Here is a 19785-nt window from a genome sequence, read left to right as displayed (position 1 = left end):
GATCCTTAACTGTGCACTCATGTCCAACTGCAAATCCTGCTGAAGACCCTGAGGCACTTTTTGTTCTCTCCCTGGAACACTTGTTGTTCATGGGTTTAACTATAACATGACCAAGCTGGGTATTTTAACTGAGGGAATTTCAATGTCAGTGATGTTAGATGTTTTCCTCTTGGCCTTGGCCAGAGAAAGTTCTTCTGGGAGATGTAAAGCTGGGTGCCAGAGCTTTATGTGGGGGAGAAGAACCTAGAGGTCTCAATATTTAGTGAGCAAACTCCCATTTGATTCCCTGTTTTATTAATAAATAGGATACTCATAACATCGACTCTGCCTGGTGGCATCCTGTACAGAGAACTTCTCTGTCTTCAGAGAATCAATTCTGCGCTCTTCATTTGTTAAGGGCACTCCTCTGGCTGCAGAGAGTGGAGAGGAAAGCTGATATTACACAGGCTTTCAATCAGTAGCCCTGTTTTGGTTCTGCCTTCACTCCCGCGACCAGAGTTACCTGGCGGTGCCAGTACCTGGATTTTTGGAGTGAGGGAATTCTTAGCTTTAACTTCTGCTGCCTTGGGATTTAGCTTTCTTGAGTATGATAACATAGTTACTGTTCTTCACTTGCTTTTCAACTTCCAAAATATTCTTACTGCTGCTGCTTCTATTTTTTTTGTCCTTGTGGGTATATGATTTCAAATTTGTATTCCTTTACTCCTGTTTTAGTGAGATTTCAGGAGGGATGGGGGTTAATGTATGCATTCAATCCACTAAAAGTGTGGTGAAATTTCTGAGTTTCAAAGGTAAAATAAAAATCTTACAGATATGAGACCTAAGAAGACAATCTACAATCTAAATAAAAGGCAATCAGACATATTTTGGGCCTCTCCTCTGAAACATGAATGATAGAAAACACTGTTTATACAACATGAAAAAGATTTGAGACTGTAGAATTCTCTGTGTAGTCAAACTATCATTCATGTGCAAATGCAGATGCACAGGGATTTGGGATGTATACCAAATATATCTTTTCTGAAAATATTACTGGGGGATATACTCCAATCAAGTGAAAAATGAATTAGCGTAAGAGCTCAAGAAAGGAGAAGATGACACAAAATGTAAGAATATATCTAGCTGTGATTTACTAGGATGGAGGCATTCTCATTCTCAAACAGCAAAAAGAAAAAGTGGTAATACAAATACCAAGCAAAATAGAATTTAAGGCAAAATACTAAATGGGACAAAAATGAGTATTTTATCAAGATAAATAATGAAATCCATGAAGCAGTTCTAAACACCATGAACCTTCACACACCCAAAATACCAGTGACAAACTTCCACAATCATAATGGGAATTCTTAATAGACTTGTCTGAGAATTTGACAGATAAGGACATAAATATTTATTTGGAGGATTTGAATAGGTATGTTTTACTCCACATTATTTTTAGATACTCATGGAACATTTATAAAAGTTGATCTTTTAAGAAGATCTCATTAAAAATATCTAAATTAAAAATACCCTACATAGAAAATTTTAGGTTACTCTTTCTAAACAGAGTACAATAAAATAAGACTTAACAATAAAAGGATAACCCTCAAAATCAAGTACTTGGAAAAGAGTAAGAATTCTTCTTCAAAGCTCTTGGGTCTAAGAGAAAATCTAGTTTGACATTACAGTTCATTTAGAAGTTAATTGCAATCAAAACTGTATCAAAACCTATATAATATTGTCAAAATTCATGGTTTTAGAATTCATAGTTTTAATTGCTTTTAGTATTAAGAAAGATTGAAACCAACAGAGGCAATCATTTGATTATAGAAGTTTAAAAAATCAGAGTTAATTTAAAACTAAGGCAGAAGTAAAGAATTAATGAGAACAAATGGAGTCTGCAAGGATGCAGGCTTTCTCACTGGACCCTCACAACTCCTCTGTGTTGATGTGCTATTGTTAATCCCTGCCTTTGGCTCCAGGGTGGTGACTACAATCCAGTGTGTGGGGGTGGAAAAGTGTAGAGTTCACAGACTGTGGGGCTGCTATAGAAAAGCAAAGAGTGATTGTCAGGGCTATCTTTGCTTGCATGTGCATGCGTGCTCAGTTGCTTCAGTCATGTCCAACTCTTAACGACCCCATGGACTGTAGCCCGCCGGGCTCCTCTGTCCATGGGATTCTCTAGGCAAGAATACTTGAGTGGGTTGCCATGCCCTCCTCCTATCTTCCCATATATGGGAGAAAATGAGGTGCAGAGGGTGATGGAAATGACTCAGAGGCCCGAAGCCAAATAGCAGGCACGGTGGGGACCAGGGCTCTGAATCAGACCCTGAACTTCAGCCTCTCCTCCTTGGCAGGTTTCAAGAGGCCATGGGTATGGCAACCCACTCCAGTATTCTTGCTGGAGAATCCCATGGACGGGAACCTGGCAAGCTGTAATCCATAGGGTCGCAAAGAGTTGGACACGACTGAGCAACTTAAGACTGGGTGTGGAACACAACATGGCCTTGAACAGTTTGCTGTCTTCAGTCCAGGCGAGGGAGGGTGTGTGTGTGTGGAAGAGTTGTAAACTCTCCTTCTGGAATGTGTAGTGACAGCCAATCTTTCTCACCTGTCACTCCCAAGCCTCACCTGCTTCTTCCTGCCAAACTACAGGTTCTGGGCTTCCAGCTAGGCAGCTTGGGATTTGATTCCTGTGTGGGAAAAACACCTTTTGTTTTTCATTTTTCAGAGCTGTGCACACCATAGGTGCTTCTAAAATGTGGTTGACCAACCAATGGACCAAGATCCCCCCACCCCTGGTCACCTTTCTGGCTGTTACAACCTGGTCCCCTTACTCCATCTGGCCACCCTCTGGTTGTGTGGACATGCCCACTTTGCACTCCAGCCAGGCCACGCTGTATACCACTCTCTGTGCTTTCACCACACTGTGATCTGTTCTTGAAACACTCTTCTCTTAGTTCTATCTGGGAAATTCCTATTTATCTTCTACAACTTCGCTTAAATATGAAGCCTTCCCTGAGTTTTCCAGACGACACCACTTTATTTTCAGCCTCTTGAGCCTTCCCAGATCGGAGCATTTCCCCATCATATTTTAATTACTTATTCATATGCCTGTGGTCCCTACTAAACAGAACTTCTCTATTCTCCAACTCCAGTGTCTAGCTGGCACGCGAAGAAGGAGCTCAATGCATATTTGTTAAAGGACAATCAGTGCATTAACGATGAAATGGTTCAGAGTCTGGATAACTCTATGCAAGGAAACATCCAGTTCAATCTGTCAGAAGCTTATTTTTCTTAAGTTTTTCAGTTGATGTTCTATTATGAAAACTTTTAAACATACACCAAATTTTACAGTGTACCCCTGTACATGCATCACTTAGATTCTAGTCATTAATGTTTCACTCTTCTTGCTTTCTGACATATCTTTCTATCTACCCATCTGTTAATCACCTGTCTACTATATATCATCCTTCTACCCGTCTCTAATTACCCTCTGTTCAGTTCAGTCGCTCTGTCATGTCTGACTCTGCGATCCCATGGACTGCAGCACGCCAGGCCTCCCTGTCCATCACCAACTCCCTGAGCTTGCTCAAACTCATGCCCACTGAGTCGGTAATGCCACCCAACCATCTCATCCTCTGTCTTCCCCTTCTCCTCCTGCCTTCAATCTTTCCCAGCATCAAGGTCTTTTCCGATGAGTCAGTTCTTCGCATCAGGTGGCCAAAGTATTGGAGTTTTAGCTTCAACATCACTCCTTCCAGTGAATATTCAGGACTGATTTCCTTCAGGATGGCCTGGTTGGATCTCCTTGCAGTCCAAGGGACTCTCAAGAGTCTTCTTCAACATCACAGTTTAAAAGCATCAATTCTTCGGCGCTCAGCTTTCTTTATAGTCCAACTCTCACATCCATACGTGACCACTGGAAAAACCATAGCTTTGACTAGACTGACCTTTGTTGGTAAAGTAATGTCTCTACTTTTTAATATGCTGTCTAGGTTGATCAGGTGGTCTAGTATTCCCATTTCTTTAAGAATTTTCCACAGTTTATTGTGATCCACACAGTCAAAGGCTTTGGCATAGTCAATAAAGTAGAAATAGATGTTTTTCTGGAACTCTCTTGCTTTTTCGATGATCCAGTGGATGTTGGAAATTTGATCTCTGGTTCCTCTGCCTTTTCTAAAACCAGCTTGAACGTCTGGAAGTTCACGGTTCACATATTGCTGAAGCCTGGCTTGGAGAATTTTAAGCATTACTTTACTAGTGTGTGAGATGAGTGCAATTGTGCAGTAGTTCGAGCATTCTTTGGCATTGCTTTTCTTTGGGAAAGACCTGCCTCTTGAGAAATCTGTATGCAGGTCAGGAAGCAACAGTTAGAACTGGACATGGAAAAACAGACTGGTTCCAAATAGAAAAAGGAGCATGTCAAGGCTGTATATTGTCACCCTGCTTATTTAACTTCTATGCAGAGTACATCATGAGAAATGCTGGGCTGGAGGAAGCACTAGCTGGAATCAAGATTGCTGGGAGAAATATCAATAACCTCAGATGTGCAGATGACACCACCCCTTATGGCAGAAAGTGAAGAACTAAAGAGCCTCTTGATGAAAGTGAAAGAGGAGAGTGAAAAAGTTGGCTTAAAACTCAACATTCAGAAAACTAAGATCATGACATCTGGTCCCATCACTTCATGGCAAATAGATGGGGAAACAGTGGCTGACTTTATTTTTCTGGGCTCCAAAATCACTGCAGATGGTGATTGCAGCCATGAAATTAAAAGACGCTTACTCCTTGGAAGGAAAGTTATGACCAACCTAGATAGCATATTAAAAAGCAGAGACATTACTTTGCCAACAAAGGTCCGTCTAGTCAAGGCTATGGTTTTTCCAGTGGTCACATATGGATGTGAGAGTTGGACTATAAAGAAAGCTGAGTGCCGAAGATTTGATCCTTTTGAACTGTGGTGTTGGAGAAGACTCTTGAGAGTCCCTTGGACTGCAAGGAGATCCAAGCAGTCCATTCTAAAGGAGATCAGTCCTGAGTGTTCATTGGAAGGACTGATGTTGAAGCTGAAACTCCAGTACTTTGGCCACCTCATGTGAAGAGCTGACTCATTGGAAAAGACTCTGATGCTGGGAAAGATTGAGGGTGGGAGAAGAAGGGGATGACAGAGAATGAGATGGCTGGATGGCATCACCGACTCAACGGACATGGGTTTGGGTGGACTCCAGGAGTTGGTGATGGACAGGGAGGCCTGGTGTGCTGCGGTTCATTGGGTCACAAAGAGTCGGACATGACTGAGCGACTTAACTGAACTGAACTGTACACAGTAGCTTTAAATATTTATTTATTATTTATGTGTCTGTGTTGGGTCTTAGTTGCAGCATGCAAGACCTTTTGTTCAGTCATGTGGGTTCTTTCATTGCAGTGCACGGACTCTGTAGCTGTGGTGCATGGGCTTAGTTGCTTCTTGGCATGTGGGATCTTAGGTCCCCGACCAGGGATAAAACCCGTGTCCCCTGCATTGCAAGGTAGATTCTTAATCACTGGACCAGGGAAGTCCATACAGTAACTTTAAAAGGTAGGAATTACTCTCAATATTTTTCATTTGGGACCACTGAAATTCAGAGAGAGAGAACGGGATTTCCTAAAGTTGCTGCTGGGCAATAGCATTCATGTGTGCAGTCTTCAAAAATTAATTGACCACTACTAAATTCAGGTGTATCCTGGCTACTAGGACATTGCAGAATAGGACCAGACAGACAGCAGTTCTGTTCCAGAGAGGCTCCCAGCTTTCTGGGGAGGGCACTCAACCCCTTCTCTAGAGTTATAGGGCAGCATGAGGAGGAAGAGGAGGAGGGCAGGAGGACCCAGGAGTTTTCTACATCCAGACTGTAGGGGAAGTCTGTTAAGCCTACAGCCTTCTGGAGGATGAGACCAGGAGGGAGGACCCTTTGAGCCTAGGAAGGCTAAGGCAAAAAATAGCCTTCACCATGACCCGCATTCTCTTCCTCGTCCCACCTGTCCACACCCGATCACTCCCTTTTACTTCCTAGGCCTCTGTGCATGCTGTTTTGGTGGGAGATTTGGAAGTTTGGACAGGGGACTCAGGAAGTTCAGTGCAGAGTCCCCTTTCCCCAGGGCTCCTAGCTATGTTCTTTGCACGAGGGTTCACTTCTTTCAGGGAGGAGGAAAGAAATTAGAGTGGAGGAGAGAGCATGAGCAAAGGAAAGGAAGCAAAAAATCTCAGGGCATGTCTGGAAAACACTAGACGGTTCATTTTGGTTGATGTGTGCAGTGTGTAAAGGGCAATCACAGAGAATAAGGCAGGTGCAGTTGGCTAGATCAGTTCTTAGAGGCCTTGATTCTGAAGCTAAGCTGCTCTGACTTTATTTGACCTGTGAGAAGCCACAGAAGAACTTCTGTAAAAGATTTATCATAGTACGACCTACAGCCAGTAAAATTCATCCTTTTTAGGTATACAGCTGTATAAATTTTTTTCCTGTTCTGTGAGTTTTGAAAAATGCACATAGTCATATCAAAATAAGCGAGATATAGACTATTACCTGGAGAAGGAAATGGCAACCCACTCCAGTGTTCTTGCCTGGAGAATCCCAGGGATGGTGGAGCCTGGTGGGCTGCCATCTATGGGGTCACACAGAGTTGGACACGACTGAAGCAACTTAGCAGCAGCAGCAGCAGCAGCAGACTATTACCATCGCCCTCAAAACTTTCCTTGTGCCATTTATAGTCAGTCTCCTTCCCCTTTTCCAATTCCGAGCAACTACTGATATGATTACCAACACTATAGTTCTGCCTTTTCTAGAATGTCATATAAATGGAATCATGCTATATATAGAATTTTGTATCTTTCATTTTGCATTGTTCTTGAGATTCATCCATGTTGTTGCTTTATCAGAAGTTTGTTCCTTTCTAATGCTGACTTATGTTCCATTGAACGGATATACCACAGCTTGTACACTTTCAAGGAGAGGGACATTTGGGTTGTTCTCAGTTTGGGCAATTTTGGATAAAGTTCTACAAGCAGTCCCATATAGGTCTTCATGTAGACATATGCTTTCATTCTTTGATGAAAATCTACTGTAGAATATCTAGCTCACTTGGTAAATATATGTAAAACTTAATAAGAAGCTGCCAGACTATTTTCTGAAATGGTTGTACGAGTTTGTATTTCCACCAAAAATATATATAGGATCTAATTGTCCTACATTTGGTATTATAAGGCCCTTTTTTCATCCAGCTTTAGACAACCTAATAGGGGTATTTCCTTGTGGCTTGAATTTGCATTTCTTTAATGACAAGATATTGGCCATCTTTTCATGTACTTCCTCCATATCTCTCACACATTTTTAAAAATGGTTGCTTATTTTCTTCTATTAAGTTTTGAAAGTCCTTTATATGTTCTAGGCATACATCCTTTATCAGGTATGCGTTTTGCAAATATTTTCTTTTGGACATTCAAAAGGGGCTTAACAGGAAGTAGCTCTTGTGTTTTAAAGAGGTACTCTGAGGCATTGTGGGTGGAGGAGTGGGATGGGGCTGGATGGAGATAAGGATGCTGTCTTAGTGCCAGGTGAGAGCTGGGGCTCTGAACAGGCCAGGGGCAGTAGACTGGGGAGGAGTGAAAAGCAGAAGGCCTGGAGACACCCACCAGATGGTTGTAAAGGCCTCCTTGACCCTCTGAGCCCTCCCTCCTGCCTTCCTTCCTTTGACAGATGTTTGTGGACAACACCTTTCAAGGTGGTGTGTGTGTGGACACACCTGAAACAGGGTAGGCAATACAATACAGAAGAAATACCAATAAAGAAATCGAAGTCTTGCCTTCATCAAGTTTATGTCTTGGTGGGGAAGACAGACAGCGAGCAAACACATACACGTGTATGCCATAATGGCTGGAAGACACTGTTAGACACACAAAGCAAGGAGTTCTTATGAAATGCCTTCTTCCAAATGGCTACTGAAAGTGAACCAGAGAGTCTTCACGTGTTCCGCTCTTAGGAAAGAATCCGAGCAATGGGAGGAATGCTAGACTATGGTCAGGGGCTCTGGGCTGGAATTCTGGGCATCACGGTGACCTTAGGCAAATTCTGTCATTTTTCTGACCCTCAGTCTCCTTATTGGAATGATCTTTTAGGCATTAGGATTTTGTATCTGAAGTTCTTACAAACCAGTTTGAAGGGTCTGAGGAGCCACAGTAGGTGCATAGCAGAGACTGTCCTTAGAACCAGGCTGTTTTGTTGGAAAAGCTCTAGGTCATCAGTTTTGGCCTCTCACTGAGTGTAGGCTCCCCTGGGAAGTACCACCAGTAGGTACCTGCTCCTCCCCTACGGGTGCATCTCCAGGGATGGGGGGCTGACATCCTTCCAAGGGACCAGTTTCATTTTCTCTTTCTCTGTGTCTTTTTAAAGGGAAAGAATCACACCTTTTACTAAGGGGAAGTGTGTGCCAACTGTGGATCATAATTCAGACCCTTAAAGCTTCCCATGAAGGACAACCTGCAGTGACCGGAGGACCTGAAAGCCTGCAGACAAATCTGGGGGTGGGAGGGTAGGAGTGGGAATAGGGGGGTCTTGGAGAAAGGACACATGGGAATGCCTGGGAGAGGGGAGAGGTGTGCTGGGATCACTTTTGCTGGAGACACCTACCGGAAGGTCATGGTGTTCTTCTGGGACAGCAAGGCCAGATATCTTTTGATACCAGAGATCGATTATCCTGAGAATTCAAAACAGCCAGTGACATGAACATGGGAACCAGACAGCAGATGGACTAAAGGGGTGGGATATGGTTGACCCTCTCGGGACCCCTCCTATTCTAAAGCCAAAATGCTTGACTCCCTGTTCAGTAAAATCCAAAGAAAGTTGGGAGAGTGTAGCATATGTCCTAAAGTGGCTGTATGCCCTCTCCGGGGAATACTCCATCTCCATCCCAGGATGCTTCTGGAAGCTTGGCAGGGCCAAATGCCATGAGGAAGTTGCTGACCTCCTGGCAATGTGCAGCCATTGGGAACAATCAGTTACACCCCTCAAGTCAGACCTTGGGGGCATGCTAGTCTAGCCCAGTCGTAGGTCTGCACAGATTGGTCACAGTATCCTGAGCTTCTGCTCTCACTGTTTTCAGACAGACAGAGATTGGGTGGGATGGCAGCAGTGTGCTGTTCTTAGGGAAAATGAGACAGGCTCATGACTTCAGTCACAAAACCCACATAATGATAAAAATACTTCAGACACCCTTAAGAGTACGGGTGCTTTATAGAAAAGCAGTTACTTCCTCACTCATGTCAAAATGACTGTTTTGGAAGAATTAAAACTGTTGTTATTCACAGGTTCATTGTCTACTGAAAAAAAAATCCTGTCGAATCCTCAAAAAGGCTGATAAGCCAAACTAGGTGCACACTAGGTCTAATAAGTCAGCAGTGTTTCAGGAAATAAGATAAATATACTCAAATCAACAATTTCTGTACACTAGCAATAGAAATTGAAAACGCCATATATAATAACATCAAAACTGTGAAATACCTAGGTATAAATCTGACGAAAGATGTGTAAGATTTGTACAGTGAAAGCTTTAAAATGCTTCTGAGAGAAATTAAAGAAGACCTAAATAAAAGGAGAGATATACCATAATCATGGATCAAAAGACTCTGTTCTTAAGATGTCAGTGCCCCTAAATCATCTTAGATTTAATTCAATACTAATCGGTCCCAGTAATATATTTTAAGCTGACAAGCTGGTCCTAAAACTTACATGGAAAAACAATAGACAGAAAATAGCCAAGATAACTTTGAAAAAGACGAATAAAGCTGGAGGAAAAACATTACCTTACTCCTCCCTGGTGTGGAATGGGATCAGGATAGACAAATTAATAAAATGGAAAATCCAGGAACAGACCCACTTATCTATGGACAACTAATTCTCAACAAAGGTACAAAAACAACTCAGTGGTAAAAGAATAGGTTTTTCAACAAATGGTACTATAACTAACAAATATCAATATGTAAAAAACAATGAATTGTGATCAGTGACTCACAGCATAGGAAAAAAAAAAACTCAAAATGAATCATAGTCCTAAATGTAAAACCTAAACTACAAAACTTCCAGAAGAAAACATGGGAAGAAAACTTTTGGACTTCGGGTTAGGCAGAAATTTCTTAGATATAAATTAACAGTAGACCTTTGAACAACAAAGGTTGAACTGTGTGGGTCCACTTATATGTGGATTTTTTTCACTAAGTGTGAACTGCTGTACGACAATCTGTGGATACAGAGGACTGACTCTAAAGTTATACATCGTTTTGACTGCACAGAGGGTCAGAGACCCTAACTCCCATACTGTTCAAGGGTCAACTGTATTTGTTCTTTTGTAGACCATACTTTGGTATGGTACGAACAAATAGTTAAATTGGACTTAATTAAAATTTTTAAAATTTATTCTTCAAAGACACTGTTAAGAGAATGGAAAGACAAGCCACAAAGTGGGAGAAAATACATGATAAAGGACTTTGCCATGAGATTCCAAAGTACTATGCATTATAAACCACTTTGGAAAAGTTTGGCAAGGGACTTCCCTGGTGAACCAGTGGTTAAGACTCCTCGTTTCCATTTCAAGGGGTGCAGGTTAGATCCCTGGTTGGGGAGCTAAGAGCCACATGCCTTGCAGTGTGGCCCCCCCCAAAAAAAATCCACTAAGTTCAGGGATAGTTTATTATCAAAGAAAAATGATGGAGCAAGATTAACCACTTGCTTGACCTTAACAATAGAATTAAGATAAAAGAATAAATAACTGTGTGTAATGGGGAACAGACCGCAATATGAGATCTCAAGTTGCCCTACAACCAGCATGAAAGGAAAATCATAACCCCAGGAGAATAAGGAGAAACCACGCCCAAGTCTAAATTTTAAAAATGAGTTGTTTTTTTTTAAACAGTTTGGCAAGTTAAAAAGTTAACCATATACCAACCACATGATTCAGCCATTCCTTTCCTGAGAGTTACCCAGGAGGAGAGCATGTGTCCATATAAAGACTGTACAGAAATGTTCCTATCCACTTTATTTGTGGTAGCCCCAAACTGGAAACAACCCAAATGTCCATCAATAGGCCGAAGAACAAACAATTGTGTATATCCATACAAATGTCAAGATTAACCAAACTGTGCACTTCTAATATGTGCAGTTTATTATGTGTTAATTGTATTTCAATAAACCCTTACAGCTTAGGAGAAACTAAGGAGCAAACTCTGGGAGATACTGAAGGGACAGGGAAGCCTGGTGTCCTGCAGTCCATGGGGTTGCAAAGAGTCGACATGACTTAGTGACTGAACAACAGTAACAACAAAGGAGAAAACAACTAAATGCGATGTAGGAACCTAGATAGGATTTTGGAAAGAAAAACAACATTAGTGATAAAATTGGTGAAATTCAAGTAGGGTCTGTGGGTTAGTTAATATTATGCCAATATTAATTTCTTATTTTTGATCATTTTACTATGGTTATGGGTCTTCCCTGTGGCTCAGCTGGTAAAGAATCCGTCTGCAGTGTGGGAGACCTGGGTTTGATCCCTGGGTTGGGAAGATCCCCTGGAGAAGGGAAAGACTACCCACTCCAGTATTCTGGCCTGGAGAATTCCATGGCATGTATAGTCCATTGGGTCACAAAGAGTCAGACACAACTGAGTGACTTTCACTTCATTGCATTTCACTATGGTTATGTAGAAGATGTTGACATTAGAGGAAGTTGGGTGAAGGGGATGAGAACTCTGTACTGTCATTGCAACTTTTCTGTACATCAAAAATTAATACAAAATTAAAAAGTTAAAAAAATACACAATAAAACTTGTTTGAAGACTGCTTTATCTTATAGAATAAATATAATTTAGAAATATATCTTTAACCTACCACATAACTCAGAGTCACTGTCACCATAGAGAAGGTCAGCTAGTTAGGAGTATAAGAAAGACCTGTGTGACAATTTTAAATCGGGCAGTTCTCAAGTACTTTGCTGTGAGATACCAAAGTAATGTGTATTACCAACATCACGTACACTGAGAAGGGACATCTACTTACAATGGAGCAGAAGGTTCTCTGGCTGCCATGGAAGGCTTCCTTTCATGGAAGGTTGGAAGAGCCACGGAATTAACACCCTTCAGGAGATGCTCTCAAGCTGTGGACCAATCAAAGTTGGAATATAGACACCCAGTTCCCTCACCCTCTGTGGGATATAACTTTGAGGTGCATGTTTTACACAGGCTTTCAGAGTTTTTTTCCAGTGCAATTAAACTACAGTTGCCCACAGTGGTAAGCTTTTTTTTAAAAAAAAAAAATTATTTATTTGGCTGTGCCAGATCTTAGTTATAGCACATAGGATCTTCAATTTTCATCGTGGCACATAAGATCTTTAGTTGCAGCATCTGGGATCTTTAGTTATGCCATGTGAACCCTTAGTCGCAGCATGTGGGATCTAGTTCCCTGATCAAGGATGGAACTCTGACCCTCTGCACTGGGAGCAAGGAGCCTTAGCCACTGGACCACCAGGGAAGTCCAGTCTGCTGATAATGCAGACTTCATTGACTGTCATCCTTGCCTATCCCCCTACCGGTGTTTTCTTCACCTTCCAAATAAAACTACTTGCACTCAAATCCTTGTCTCAGGGTCTGCTTATGGGGATGCCCAGCCCAAAACAAGTGTTAATATTTTTTCCAGCATCCCAGTGTGTCGCCTTGCCCACTCCTCTGGGCACCACTGTGCTACTCCACACAGCAACTCCATGTCTGTCCAGCCTCTCCCTGCACACCCCAATACTGGTTGACTGTGCAGCTGACAGCCTAAGCCCCGACTTACCAGGGAGCTCTCAGGCAGCAGTCTGGATAGTAAGTGCCTGCATTGAAAAAACCCAATCTTTTCTCCTCTGTGCCTCCTTTACTATCACTCAGAACACTCACACTTCTGACACCAGATGTGTGTGGGATTTTTCCCACACCAAGTGATTCTCTGGGACACCAGCTGACTGTCCTACAATTTAACTGAATCCTGACACTACCACATGGAGATAGCATCAGATCCCACAGGGTTAAGGGCTCAGTCCCACAAGGCTGCCCCTCACTTCAGATGCCAACTGCAAGTAGTATGTCTCCTAGTTACTCACAGCTTCAACTTGGCTACAAATTGGAGGGTCCCATGACCTCCTCCCTGCTTGGTTTCCATTATTTGCTAGAGTGACTCACAGAATTCAGGGAAATACTTATATTCTCATGTGTACTAAGCTTCCCCAGGTGGCTCAGATGGTAGAGAATCTGCCTGCAATGCGGGAGATCTGGGTTCGAACCCTGGGCTCGAAGATCCCCTGGAGAAGGGCATGGCAACCCACTCCAGTATTCTTGCCTGGAGAATCCCCACGGGCGGAGGAACCTGGCGGGCTACAGTCCGTAGAGTCGCAAAGAGTTGGACGTGACTGAACGACTAAGCACAGCACAGCACATGTGTACTCAAGGATATGATGAAGGACACAGATGAAGAGACACATAAGGCGAGGTCTGGGAGGGTCTTGAGCACAGGAGCTTCTATTCCTGTGGAGTTGGAATGTATCCTCCTCCCAGTACATGGGTGTATTCACCATCCCCAAATCTCTCCAAAGTCCCGTAATACTGGGATTTTTAGAGAGGTTTCCTCATGTAGGCATGAACAATCATTTAACTCCATTTGCAGTCCCTCTCCCCCTCCCTGGAAGATGGGGGTGGTGGTGGTAGGGGCTGAAAGTTCCTAGTTTCTAATCATCGCTTGATCTTTCTAGTGACCACCCATATCCAAGAGCAATCCAGGTGCCCAGCCAGTGTCATCTCATTAGAACAAAAGACACCCCATCACGCAGGACATTCCAAGAGATATAGGAGCTCAGTGTCAGGAACTGGGAGCAGATCTATCAATCTATCTCTTTATCTTTATATGGATATAAACAGATATACGGATTTATTTCTACCATCTTGCAATGCCCCGTTTTCCCCATATCATTGCCCTGGATCTGTTTTCTAGGGAACCCCATGGGGAGGAGTGTGATGGGCAGAGAAGGATTCAGCTATTTCTGGGTTCCTTGGCTCAACTATCTTCAAACCATCTGTCATCGGCAGTTCAGGCAGCTATAATAAATTACCATAGATTGGGTGGCTTACACAACAATGTATTTCACATGGTTCTGGAGGCTGAGAAGTCCAAGACCAAGGTGCTGGAAGATCTAATGAGAGCACTCTTCCTGGTTTGCAGATGAACATCTTGTATCTTCAGAGGGCTAGATGTTTCATGTGTTTCCTTAGGACACTACTCCTATCATGGGGGCTCCGACCTCATGGCCTAATTAATCTTCCAAAGGCCCCACCTCCCAATTCCATTACATTAGAACATCAACCTAGGAATCTGGGGAGAGGGACATAACCATTCAGTACATAGCATCAAAATACCACCTCCTAGACCTCATAAGGGCTTCCCAAGGGGCTCAGTGGTAAAGAATCTGCCAGCCAAGCAGGAGACGCAAGTTTGATCCCTGGGTTGGGAAGATCCCTTGGAGGAGGAAATGGCAACCTACTCCAGTACTCTTGCCTAGGAAATCTCATGGACAGAGGAACCTGGTGGGCTACAGTCCACAGGGTTGCAAGAGTCAGACATGACTTAGTGACTACACAGCAGCAGCGGACCTCAACAAAGCCTCCCAATCTTTCACAACGTAGTATGTCAGGCAGTCACCTGCAATAACCAGAGTTGTCCCACAGGAAGAAACCTGTAGGCCATCTTAACACCAGGACATAACTAGAAAGCATAGTTTTGAAATATGTCTACATTTATCTTGAGTAGTGTGTGTGGAGAAGGCAATGGCACCCCACTCCAGTACTCTTGTCTGGAAAATCCCATGGACGGAGGAGCCTGGTAGGCTACAGTCCATGGGGTTGCTAAGAGTCAGACACGACTGAGCGACTTCACTTTCACTTTTCCCTTTCGTGCACTGGAGAAGGAAATGGCAACCCACTCCAGTATTCTTGCCTGGAGAATCCCAGGGATGGGGGAGCCTGGTGGGCTGCTGTCTATGGGGTTGCACAGAGTCGGACACGACCGAAGCGACTTAGCAGCAGCAGCAGCAGCAGCAGCAGCAGTGTGTGTGTATATGTGCACACACACGTGTGATCTTTCTTATATAAGCCAATTTTGGAGAACCAGTTGTTGCAACTCTGGCATGAATGGTGTCAGGACACGGCCCATGTAGCTGAGGGCATGGTCAGGCAAGGTGGTTCCCTGGCAGAAGGCACTGCTCTGGGTCAAAGCAGAACCCTCTGCTGATTCCTAAGTGGCTTCCTTTCTGAGCTGAGTTCATGCAGAGATCCCTGATTCCCCACTACGTATGGGGCTCAGCCCAGGGTTTCCTTTCACTGTTTCTAGGCCTGGAGCTACTCTCAGCTGGCTCCGGGTGAGGCTCTTGAAGCATTTTGTTGTTTTAAGACTAGATGATGAGTCTGCATCCTTGTTTAACTCATTAAAAAGCCTCGATGTGGCCTCCAAGCAAATCACTTGACCTTTCCTGAGCTTCACTTTCCTCATCTATAAAATGGGGATAAAACTGACCCGCTTTTGTTACAGGACTGTGGGGATTAAAGAAGATATTGTATGTTGTATGCTATTCATATGTAAGGTGATATTTAAGGCTTCAACTACAAAATCTGTTTTTAGGACATTAAAAGATTTCCTTCAAGGAGAATTTACAAATCCTGATTTGTGAAACTGAACACCTGGAAAAAGAATTTCCTAAAAGTTCCTCTCAAATAACTATAGGATGGGACCCTGACATCACATATATTTTAGGAAAATGTCCATCAGGTTAATATCTAGGATTTACATAAAGCTTTATTGCACTAAACTAAACCCTTATATCTCTGTTCATGTAATGAAGGTGAGTGAAACTGTTCTAACAAGTAGTCCTGAATAGGCAGTGACTCAGCTACAGTAAAAATTTATTTCTTGTTCCCATAACAGACCAGGCCAAAGTCTAGGTTGGTGGGCAGTTTTCCAGTGATTAGGGGATCCAGGCTCCTTCCCTGTGTGACTTTGCTACTACCCATGGCTGGGTTGTCACCAGCATCCAAGTACCAGAAGAGCCAGGAGACCCTCACACAGGGTTTTCCCACTGCAGCTCACATTCTCTTGCAGAGACTCTAACACAAGGGCCCACCTGAGGGCGAGGGTGGCTGGGAAGTGTAGTCCAGTGGTGTGCTCAAAGGGAGGAGTGGGTTTTAGTGGAGTTAGTGGTCTCCACCTGTCTGTAGAGGAGGAAATAGTCTCAACAGGATTAACTGATTTGCCAGAATTAGTCAGGTCATCCCAGCGACAAACCCAGGCCTGCGGTCCAGAGCTTCTGACAGTCATGTTTGGTGCCTTAAAAAGCACAGCCCCACTTTGATTTGAGTCATCACTTCACCTATTCTCACTTGTCTCCTAGCTTCCCTGTTTCCCTCTGTAGTCTGTTTTCTACCCTGCAAATAGGAGATATTATTAACATCTATGCCAGATCATTGTGACAATGATAGAAATTCAAAAATGGGGAAGAAAATCACCCTGGCCCCTCTGCCCTAATACACCTGTCCCTCCCCCCATGCCATCATCCAGCCCTGGGTGTGTAGGTTCAAAGGGAAACTGGTCCGGTGACGGGCAGAGCCTGTACTTGAACTGGGACTGCCTCCACATCGTGGTCCCCAGAGGAAGAAATGACAGAGGCTACTTTCCAGGTCACACTTTTATTTTTACAGAAGCAGCAGCCACAGGGACATGAAGTGTTCCAGACAGTAGGCACAGCACCTGCAGCTCCAAGAGCCTGCTGGGGGGGACCCATGCCTTTCTCTGTGATCCCCATGATTTAAGAAAAATACCACACATCATACACTGCCACCCCCATCCCCACCCCCTCCCTTCCCGTAACAGCTAATTATGCATCCTTCCAGCCAAAGAAACTGGCTAGAATTCGGATCTTACAGAAAACCTTCATGCAGCCAAGAAACTCAGGGTTCTGGAAGGGAGAGGCCTCTTCTTATACTTTTCACACATGCTCCCCGCCCCCTGCCATGTGCCAAGTTTAATTCCACCTGAAACCATCACCTGGCTGGACAGTGACAAGACTGGCTGCAAGAAAGAGCTGGCAACTCAGCTCGACATGCTTGGAAGACTGCCCTTTTCTAGGCAAGATATCACTGAAGCAAAACATGACCCTGAGGCTGGTGTGACCCCAAGACCCTCCCTCCCAGCCCCAGGTTCCGGGCAAGGTCTGTGAAGGGCAGGATTTTGGTTTGTAGTACTGAGGACAACAGAGGCTGCTGGCATTTCTGGCCGCACTCCCAGGGGCCCAGGGACAGAGGCCCCACTGGTGAAAGGATGGGGCCTTATCTTGCTCAGGTTAACCCTTCCTCTACAGCAAGTAGGATCATCAGTTTACCGCTGAGCATGAAGCCCACAGGCCCCACTGGGAGAGCTAGTGCCAGAGTTCACATGCTTTGCATACAAGTGAGAAAATGAGGTTTCTGATTTTATGCCCCCTCCAGAGGCCAAATGGGTAAGAGTGGTTCCTCTGCCTTCTGAGTGCCCCGAGTGCGCCTGGCACTCCCAGGACCACATCAGGACACCACAGTGTGCCCTACCCAGGGTGGGTGGAGTGAGCCTCGGCAGCCAAAGTGTGACTCTGGGAGGCTTCTGGCAACCAGTGGTGACAACAATGACACTTCCTTGCAGGCCACAGATGTGCCTTTCTGAAAAAGATGAGAGCTGACCTTGGGCTGAAGACAGGATCTTAAATGGCAGACAACCCCCACTTGGACCATTTACTTTCCCTCTGACTTTCCACGCAGACGAGGCTTTCTCATGGGGTTCGCAATCACGGTGTTTAAGACAGCCGTGCACTTCTAAAGCAGAAGAGCCTCGGGTGGTCTTGTGTACATGGATGTGACAGATGAGGAAACTGCAGCTCAGAGGGACAGATGAGTTGCCCATGGAGGCAGAGCTTGTGAAGAATACAGCCAGGACTGAAACCCAGGCCTCCCAGCTCCCAGCCAGTGCTCTCCTCTATTCCAGAACATCACTGCCTGGCCCAGCTCACTTAATTCCCTTACATAATTCCCTCTCAGAGTCTGGGTTTTCAGCTGAGGCTGGGCAGTTCTTAAGATGGAGTTGCATAAAGAAGCTTTAATACATGGGCAGGGGCCTGGGAAGTTTTCCTCCCCTCTGGAACAGACATGAAGCTAACTTTTCTCTGAGCTTCGGATTTGTAAGGCACTAAAATTAACTACAGCTGGGGGTGAAAAAAAAGGAGGGGATGAGTGGCTGGAGAAATCAAGTTGATGCTGTTTTCGTTCAGCGCCACAGTGAGGATCCCCATGAGACCTAAGGATGACAGGCTCCATTTTCCTGCTTGGTATGGTCCCACCCCCCACTCCCAGCCCCACTGCAGAGTGGAGGACACGCCCCAGCAGGCTGAAGCAGGTTCTGGGGACAAGCGGCATGGAGGGTGGAGAGGCAAGAATGAGCCCAGGTCCTCTGGATTCAATTCAGAGCCAAAACCACTCACCCCACCTGCCCCAGGCCCAGACAGGATTCCACCCTAAAGTGTCTTCTCCAAGCACACGGTCCTCTCTGAGTGGACTCGGGTGATGGTTGCAGTGGGCCTGCAAGCCTGAGCATGAAGGAAGAAGGGGCAGGGCATCACCAAGGACGACAGAGGGAACTTTGGAATCAGACCTGGCTTTGGCACAGCACGTCTTGGGCCTGCCCACCCCATCTGTTGCCCTCCCAAGAGCCCAGTGATGGAAAGGAACTTTCCTTCCTTTCCTCCGTGAGGAACTCTTCCGGCTGACAAGTGATGGCACTGCAACTCCAGGGCACCCCTTTTCACCAAACCTGAGCCCATGTAACCTGATATGGAGCCTTCCTGGACTCAACCACTGAGTCCAAAGCACTTTAGTCTGATGTCATGCTGAGCAGGAAGCTGTGCTAATAGTAGCTGTCAATTCTTCAGCACGTCCATTGCAATGGGTGCTTGACTTAGATGCCACAGCAGGCAGGGAGCATTACCCACCCCTCCTTTCGACAGATAAGGAGCTGGGCTCAGAGGGGCTCAGTGACTTGCCTGGAGTCACACAGCTAATGAGTGGCTGAACTGGGAACTGGACTCGGGTTTGTCTGACTCCAAATCTCACATCCTTTCTACTCCACCCAGCCGCCCTTGGAAGCTGGGAGCAAGCCGTCAAGTCCATGTGGGTGGGGGGGTCTCTGGAGGGGTTTCTTTCTCAAAGTGTGGATCTGGCAGAGCAGCCAAGCTTGAGTGAAGGGAAGATGCCTTCTGGCCCTGGGGACAGGGTCCCCCCTTGCGTCTGCCTCCTCCTAGGCGGGCTCCAGCTCAGTGCCTGGCAGCCTTGCAGATCTTGTCGTAGACCTCAGGGAAGGCATCCTGGCAGCCAAGCTGCTTCCGCAGCCTGTGGTACAGGGAGCCATCGAACATCTCCCAGAACTCCTCCCGGTCCATGTAGCAGTCGGCATACAGCATCTGGAACCTGCAGTGCAGACACAGGGGCAAGGGCTCAGGGGCGGGGCGCAGAGGCCTCAGGAGGGGAAAAGGGTGCAGAGAACCCCAGTCACCCCTAATGTGCCCCTAATGCACTGCCTGCCCTGCAGCAGGGCAGGACGAGCTTTTGGGGGACTTCTCTTGTTTGACCCCCCTGCAATGAGCTAGTGGTTGAAGATGGGGCAGGAATTTTAACCCCATTTTGCAGACGGGG

At 45.0% G+C, this 19785-nt stretch overlaps 2 protein-coding genes across 5 annotated transcripts in view; one reads left to right on the top strand and one right to left on the bottom strand.

Annotated features, from left to right (window-relative positions):
• Positions 1-8857, top strand: part of CIMAP2 (ciliary microtubule associated protein 2) — a 29791-nt gene extending 20934 nt beyond the window's left edge. For all 4 annotated transcript variants that reach the window (XM_081489141.1, XM_081489140.1, XM_081489134.1 and 1 more), the window contains one exon: positions 8409-8857. In XM_081489141.1, the coding sequence (XP_081345267.1) occupies positions 8409-8475 (67 nt within the window). In that variant the 3' untranslated portion in view covers positions 8476-8857. The remainder of the gene's footprint in view (positions 1-8408) is intronic.
• A 7888-nt stretch (positions 8858-16745) lies between these two features.
• Positions 16746-19785, bottom strand: part of DHCR24 (24-dehydrocholesterol reductase) — a 34149-nt gene continuing 31109 nt past the window's right edge. The window contains exon 9 of the mRNA XM_081489128.1: positions 16746-19560. Within this exon, the coding sequence (XP_081345254.1) occupies positions 19407-19560 (154 nt within the window). The 3' untranslated portion in view covers positions 16746-19406. The remainder of the gene's footprint in view (positions 19561-19785) is intronic.

Source organism: Giraffa tippelskirchi, chromosome 5 (genome assembly GCF_054371585.1).
Source record: "Giraffa tippelskirchi isolate mGirTip1 chromosome 5, T2T-mGirTip1v1.2.pri, whole genome shotgun sequence".
Taxonomy (NCBI): Eukaryota; Metazoa; Chordata; class Mammalia; order Artiodactyla; family Giraffidae; genus Giraffa; species Giraffa tippelskirchi.
Note: the sequence above shows the minus strand (reverse complement) of the source record. Positions and strands in the feature narration are given on the sequence as shown.